Genomic DNA, 7,838 nt, shown 5'->3' with positions numbered 1-7,838 from the left:
AAAAAGTTAACTATTTGGTGGAAAAGGTTAACTAATTGATGGAAAAGGTTAACTAAAGGGTGGTAAGTTCAACTAATTGATGCAAAAAGTTTACTACTTTTAGGTTAACAATATTAGTTAAACATAGTCATCCTGCATATTGTGACATCAACAATAATTACAGTAACTTGACTTTTGAAAATGAAATCAATTAGTTAACTAATTGAGGGAACAAGTTAACTAATTGATGAAAAAAGTTAACTAATTGAGGGAACAAGTTAAATAATTTTTATAGAAAGGTAACTAATTGATGGAAAAAGTTAACTAATTGATTCCAAAAGTTAACTAATTGCTGCAAAAAGTTAACTAATTGATGGAAAAGGTTAACTAATGGATTGTAAGGTTAACAATATTAAATAATTGAGGGAACAAGTTAACTAATTGAGGGAACAAGTTAACTAATTGCTGGTACAAGTTAACTAATTTGATAAACACTAAAATTCAATCCAATGTCACTAAAAAAGTTGTTCTTTTGGTGTAAAAGTTCCAAATTCTGTAGGTGCTGTTGACGATGTCCTTATCTCAAAGTATCCTTTTTTTCTTTTACTTCTTCCTTTTGTCTTCACTAGTGGTGGATTTTCAACTATTATTTGTGGTGCATTTGATGATGATGATGATGTAGACGGTGCTATGTTGATTGTGGTTTGTTGTGCTTCAACATCGTCTTGTGCCTTTTGTGCTGCCTCTTTTTCTGCTGCCTTTTCTTTTTCTAGAACCTTATTTATGCTTTCGTTAGCATGAGCATAAGCCTCTTTAAGCACCTATTAGTTAAGATTTAAAGCAAACTAGTTAGACTCTTGAAGTATTTAGTATTTATTGTTATGTATTAGTTAAATAATAGTTAGTAAAAACCTTTTTAGTTGCATCACTCCCTTGACATTTAATAACCAAGTTGTACAAATTTCTTGCCATCTCATAACGCCATGGAGTAATTTTTCTCTTTTCTGTTCCATTATCTTCTCTATGTTCCATTCTCTTCCATAATTCACTTTTTGCAAACTTTGTCCACCTTTTTGAAATGTATTGCTCTGGAATGTTGACTAATTAATGTATATGTAGAACTCGTATTGCATGGAAACATAGCCATCCTGCATATTGTGACATCAAAATATATCAATAAATTAGTTAACTAATTGATGGTACAAATTAACTAATTGATGAAAAAAGTTAACTAATTGATGAAAAAATTAATTAATAGATGGTACAAGTAAACTAATTGATGAATAAAGTTAACTAATTGTACAACAAACTAACTGAAGTGAATACAAAACTAGGTACCTTAATAGTATAACTAATTCATGGAAAAGGCTAACTAATTGATAGAAAAAGTTCACTAATTGATAGAAAAAGTTAACTAATTGATGAAAAAATTAATTAATAGATGGTACAAGTAAACTAATTGATGAATAAAGTTAACTAATTTCTGTAAAAAGATAACTAATTGATGGTAAAGGTTAACTAATTTATGCAAAAAGTTAACTAATTTATTTGTGATATTAGGTTATACACTTTTATTAATTGAACATGTTAAACATATTATTTGTTCATGTAAAATCTCAATTCAATTAGTTACATTTTAGAAGCAATTAGTTAAGTTTTTATACTAAATAGTGTATGTAAAAATGCAATTAGTTAAGAGCATTAACTAACCTGATTCTTCGAAGTTCCTACAAGTGCATTTAATGGAATTTGTTGTTGGATCAAATGCTACATAATGGGCAGTATGTTCAGGCCAAGATTCATGTTGCACTTTGTAACCAAAGAAATTTCCATTGATGTAGTTGACATTTGAGATGCAACCCATTGCATACTTGAATTCTTTTTCAAAATCTCTAAACAATGTAAGTGTGTAAACATTTGCCGCATGTTTTATCATTCCGACCATTGGAAAATCAGATTTAGGCAAAGCATTTCCACAATCATATTCATTTTGATCTTCTTGATATCTCCAACGATCCATTGTTGCTCCAAAAATGTGAAAGAATTCTGTTAGTGAAGTTGATTTGTTCCCTTTAAATCCAATTGCATTGTTAGTGATCTCACTCCTGTGTAACAAGATTGAATTAGTTAAACATTCTATTTAATTAGTTAAGCAGGTATACGAATTAGTTAAGCAAACAAAGGAACTAGTTAAGAAGGTGAAACATTTAGTTAAACATTTTGTTTAATTAGTTAATCTTTCTGATTAATTAGTTAAGCAGGCAAAGGAATTAGTGAAGTAGATGAAACAATTAGTTAAACACTGTGAAGTATTCAAAGCAATTAGTGAAGTATTCATAGCAATTAGTGAATTATTCTGAGCACTTAATTTAGCATTAAAAAAATTAGTGGACTTCTTTTATTTAAGCATTTACCTTTGTGAAGACAATATTCCAGCTGAGAAAAAATCTTTGTTCAAAGTTGTACACCATTTTTCTTTTATTGTATAGAGATTTGTAAACCAATCATGATCTTGAAGGTTATACTTAGTAATCATGTCAAACCAAGTGGTTTCAAATTCTTCTTCATTGTAACAACGATATAAGCACTTCCTGAATGTGTCTTTGAATGTATTGTCAGCTTTTAAGTCTCCAAATCTTGACACAGCATTCTTTTGTAAGTGCCATAAGCATAATCTATGTCTGGTATTAGGAAACACCTGCAATTTTTTTGATGAATGATGTATTAGTTAAGAATTTAAACTATTTAGTTAAGTCAGAACAGAATTCTGTATTAGTTAGGTGATCTGAAATTCATGCAAAAAGTTAACTAATTCATGCAAAAAGTTAACTAATTCATGCAAAAAGTTAACTAATTCATGCAAAAAGGTAACTAATATATTATTAAAACAAAAGTTAACTAGTTCATGCAAAAACTTATCTAATTCATTGCAAAAGTTAACTAATTGATTCAAAAAGTTAACTAATGTATGTAATAGGATAACTAATTGATGGAAAAAGTAACTGATGAATGGTTATCAATTTAGTTAAACTTTTCAACTCATTAGTTAAAGACCAGTAGCAAATAGTTAACAATTTTTAGCAATTAGTTAACTATTAAACCCAAATAGTTAATACACTCTTACTTGTTCAATAGCATTTGCCATTGCTTGATCTTGATCTGTAAAGATAGTTATAGGTGCTTTGCCTCCCATATAGTCCAGAAATGTTTCCAATAGCCACACAAAAGTGTGTGTCTTCTCATCAGCAATAAAAGCACAACCAAACATCACATTACTCCAATGGTTGTTGACACCTACAAATGGCGCACACACTAAATTGTATTTGTTTGTTCTGAAAGTTGTGTCAAAGACACAGACATCACCATATACGTCATAATCTTCTTGCATCATTCCATCCCTCCAAAACATGCTTATTACTTGGTTTGCCTCGTTCACCTTTACTCGAAAATAAAATGTTGGATCTTCTTCTCCTCTCTTAATTAACATGTTCACAACTGCTTGTGTATCTTTTCCTTCTAGTCTTTTCATTTTCAATCTACTTGTGAAATTCATGTGGTCAACTAATGTGTGTCCAACCACCCTTGCGTCGCCAGCTTCATTACACATATATCTATAGGAATCTGCTGGTGTTATTCCTGATAGTGTGAGTCCTTCAATTACTTTTCCCTTTTCTTCATCAATTTTTCTTTGTGATCTGGAAATGATGCAAAAAGTTAACTAATTGTTGTAAAAAGTTAACTAATATATGCAAAAAGTTAACTATTTGTTATAAAAGGTAAATAACTAATATATTATTAAAATAAAAGTTACCTAATTCATGCAAAAACGTAACTAATTGATTGAAAAAGTTAACTAATTGATGAAAAAGTTAATTAATGGTTTTAGAAAGTAAGTAATTGAGGCAAAAAGTAAACTAATTGATGCAAAACGTTAACTAAATGTTTTAAAAAGTTAACTAATGCATGGAAAAGGTTAACTAATTTATGAAAAAAGTTAAGTAATTGATGGAAAAAGGTAAGTAACTGTTTTATCTAGTTTATTATTAAAACAAAATTATTTAAACGCTTAAGTAATTAATGTCAAAGCCTATCTAAATATATTGAAAGGTTACCTAATTACTTGTATTTTGTTTTGTACCTTTCAAAGTTTTGCAGTGACTCTCTTGTTAAGGCATGATTGTGTTCTATAACATGATGAAATACTATAAACTTTCCATCCTTTTGTAACTTCAATCGTATAGATGCGTTGCACCCTGTTCTAGTAAGGTTTTGCTGCCTTGGGTTCTTTGACAGCTCTTTCTGTTTGCTCTCACTTGATACAGTTGCTTCTTCTTTCTTTGTGTTCTTTGTGTTTTCCTTTCTCTTTCCTTCCTTTGAACAACAAAAGTATCTTTCATTTATCTCTCCCGTTTTTTTATCACTCCTTAATGTATTTTTTCTTATTGAAATCCAAGAAGTATTGAATGTTTGTCATAAAGTTCATGTAGTTCATCTACAGTGCCAGTATATCCAGTCAAATGTCCTCTAATATCATCATCTGTTAAATCGTTCCAAATATCTTTTGAACCTGTAAAATGAACAAAAGTAATAGTTAACAAAAGAAACTAATTAGTTACATAATTCAGGAAATTAGTTAACCAATTGAACTACAATGTTTTTTGATTAATTTTTTTTTTAATTTTTATTCTGCAATCAATTAGTTAAATAAATCTTCTATTTAGTTACATAGTGGAACCAATTAGTTAAGAATTGTTTAACTAATGGATGGTTAGGTTAACTAATTGATGCAAAAAGTTAACAATATTAGTTAAACATAGTCATCAACAATAATTATACTAACTTAACTTTTGAAAATGAAATCAATTAGTTAACTAGTTGAGGGAACAAGTTAACTAATTGAGAATACAAGTTAACTAATTGATGATAAAAGTTAACTAATTGATGATAAAAGTTAACTAATTTATGAAAAAAGTTAACTAATTAAGGGAACAACTTAACTAATTGATGATAAAAGTTAACTAATTGATGATAAAAGTTAACTAATTGCTTCAAAAAGTTAACTATTTGGTGGAAAAGGTTAACTAGTTGCTTCAAAAAGTTAACTATTTGGTGGAAAAGGTTAACTAATTGATGGTAATGGTTAACTTAGTGAAAAATGAAATTTGAAAAGTAGCTTTAAAAAAAATTAGTTTAGTATTGATATTAATTAGTTAAGTTTTTAAATAAATCAGTGATTTATTTAAATTAAAAGGTCCTTGATATATTATTTAGTTTATTATCCAATTAGTTAACTATTTTTACCAGTTAGTGATTCTTTCAAAGCAATTAGTTATACTTTGACATTCATTACTTTATTTTAAACCAATTTGTTTAAGTTTTTTAGCCGCTTAGTTAATTGCAGAATCTAATTAGTTACGACAAATAATCAATTAGTTAACTATATTCATTAAATTAATTTTAAAACCTGAAAAATAAGCTGATGTTGTTTCTCCTGTTGTTGCAGAACTTGTTTCAGATGTATTTTCCTTTGTTCCAGAACTTGTTTCAGTAGTTACTTGCTGCAATGTTGTAAAAGCCCTTTGATTAGGGTTATCAAATTGCGCAGAAGGTTGAAATCGAGAAGGAGGATGAAGATCGCTTTGATTATGGTTATCAAAACGGGCAGGAGGTTGAAATCGAGGAGGAGGATGAAGGTCGCTTTGGTTAGGGTTATCAAATCGCGCAGGAGGTTGAAAACGAGGAGGAGGATGACGGTCGCGAGGTTGAAAAATCGGTGGTGGTAGAAATCGAGGATGTTGAAGGTGGCGAGGTTGAAAATTCGGTGGTGTTAGAAATCGAGGAGAATGTTGAAGGTGGCGAGGTTGAAAACTCGGTGGTTGAAATTGTGGCGGAAATATCTGTGTTGGTTGTTGAAATTGTGGCGGAAATAATGGTGGTGGTGGTTGAAAGCCGTCGGCCATGTCTGATCTAAAAGTTGTCGGCGGTGATTGTGGCGGAAATATCGGTATTGGTGGTTGAAATTGCTCATAGCCGCAGTCGCCCATGTCGGATCTGAAAGTTGTTGGCGGCGATTGCGGCGGAGCAAGCTGAAGAATTTTGCGAAATTAGATTAGGGTTTGAGAAAGGATTTCGCTGTTGTCGAAGAAGGAGGTAGGAGGAAGAGAGAGAAAAAAATATGAGATTTCGTATTTATGTAGCGCGTGAAGCCCACGCGCGCGTGGGGGGAGTCAGCGGACTGACAGGCGCGTGGCCGTCAGGCCGCCTGACAGAAAACGCGCTGGAATTAATTAGGTGTCGCGTGGATATTTAAATTAATTAATTAATTACTAATATATACAATTCCATCCAAAATCAAACGCTCTAATAATTAATAAATAAATCTAAAATAAAATTCATCCAAAATCAAACACTAATCTAAAATAAAATTCAATCCAAAATCAAACATTAATCCAGTATTAGAGCACCACGTAGAAAATCTAATGGTTTCAGCCAATAAAAAATAAGACTTCAAATTATTTTTGAATTAAAAAGTCGAATGACACGTAGATAAATAATTAGGTGCCACGTAAATATTTTTATTAAATAATTATTAATATTTCTTATATACAATTTCATCCAAAATCAAACACTATAATAATTAAAAAAAATCTAAAATGAAATTCAATCCAAAATAAAAAAAAAATCAATTTAATCTAATATATAAAATATAGCAGTTAATATATGTAGGAGTTTTATTTTAACGTAACAATTTAATAGAAACCGTGCATCGCACGGGCTAAAGTCTAGTACGAAGTACTTTGTACTAAATTTTAAAAAATAAAAAATAAATTTAATTTAATTAGAAATAGTAGACACTGTACGTTAATAAATTAATCATTGATCTGTTATAGATTAATGTTGGTTACGGAAAATAGACTATCTAAAGGATCTATTCGTTACCCCGTATAAGTTAACTCTTGAGTAAAATTGCGTCAAGTCTGTCCACCTAAAATGTCCTTTTTTTTAGGAGAAAATGTCCTTACTTTTATTATTACTGTTTTCAATTTAATATTTTCATGTAATACGAAGTATATTAAAAATTATTTTACATGTTATTGAATTTTGAAACACGTATACCTTACATTTAAGTACAGTGTCTATTACAACAAATTTGGTAAATGCAAGAATACGGGAATATGGTTCTAGACAGTATTTTACGTCGCTTGATTTCTTCAATTTTACCCCTTTATATTGAATAGGATGTTAAGCTACCTAGGAAGAGAATACAAATCAACATAATCGCCTTAATGTTATATGTTAAGATGATTATCTAATAAAATCTAAAGAACTTGCAATTTATCCAAGAATTACTCTTGACCGACTCCATTTCGTGTTCTTATTATCTCGGTCCAAAATGTATTACAATTTCGCCTTCTTTGGGCTCTTAAGATAACTTTGAGCTACATATTTTCTTGTTAAACATATGCTTGATAAATTATCAATATGAATTAATAAGTATTTTTTTATATTCAACATTGTGTCTTTTAAATCTACAATTTGATATTCCTTTTAAGTAACTAAAATATTAATAGATCGTGAAAGTAAAGTAAAAATATGTAATCTCATCTCACCCTTTATCCATGTGCATGTATAAATACAAAATTGTTACCTACTCACCACCCACTTAGATATTTATACTCCGATCTGAAAAAAGGGAACTCATATAACCACTAAATACCTGCCTTACCCGTCCCACCGCCCATCTTATCCATAATTTAAATTTCAATTAATTATCTATTTTATGTTTACCTTTTAATTTATCCTTTCAATTCAGAATAAAATGATACTTTTTTGATAAAATTAAGAAGATCGAAAAAATA

At 29.7% G+C, this 7,838-nt stretch overlaps 1 protein-coding gene across 1 annotated transcript; it reads right to left on the bottom strand.

Annotated features, from left to right (window-relative positions):
• Positions 1 to 494: 494 nt before the first annotated feature.
• Positions 495 to 5,939, bottom strand: LOC110781141 (protein FAR1-RELATED SEQUENCE 5-like). Its single transcript, XM_056842549.1, has 8 exons — positions 5,444 to 5,939; positions 4,476 to 4,546; positions 4,118 to 4,350; positions 3,104 to 3,674; positions 2,394 to 2,677; positions 1,690 to 2,084; positions 892 to 1,067; positions 495 to 800 (listed from the first exon to the last, which is right to left on the bottom strand). The coding sequence occupies exons 1-8, from the start codon at positions 5,937 to 5,939 to the stop codon at positions 495 to 497; spliced, it is 2,532 nt and encodes an 843-aa protein (XP_056698527.1).
• Positions 5,940 to 7,838: the final 1,899 nt, after the last annotated feature.

This window comes from Spinacia oleracea, chromosome 4 (assembly GCF_020520425.1).
Source record: "Spinacia oleracea cultivar Varoflay chromosome 4, BTI_SOV_V1, whole genome shotgun sequence".
NCBI classification, from domain to species: Eukaryota; Viridiplantae; Streptophyta; class Magnoliopsida; order Caryophyllales; family Amaranthaceae; genus Spinacia; species Spinacia oleracea.
This window is presented reverse-complemented; position numbering and strand designations above follow the sequence as displayed.

Excerpts from the sequence above, each read along its gene's own strand:
- LOC110781141 (XM_056842549.1), bottom strand. The coding sequence starts at position 5,939 with ATGGCCGACGGCTTTCAACCACCACCACCATTATTTCCGCCACAATTT. Across the intron at positions 2,678-3,103 it reads TGGCAAATGCTATTGAACAA|GTGTTTCCTAATACCAGACA; the intron begins GTAAGAGTGTAT and ends AAAAAATTGCAG. Across the intron at positions 1,068-1,689 it reads TAGGAACTTCGAAGAATCAG|AGCAATACATTTCAAAAAGG; the intron begins GTTAGTTAATGC and ends TCAACATTCCAG.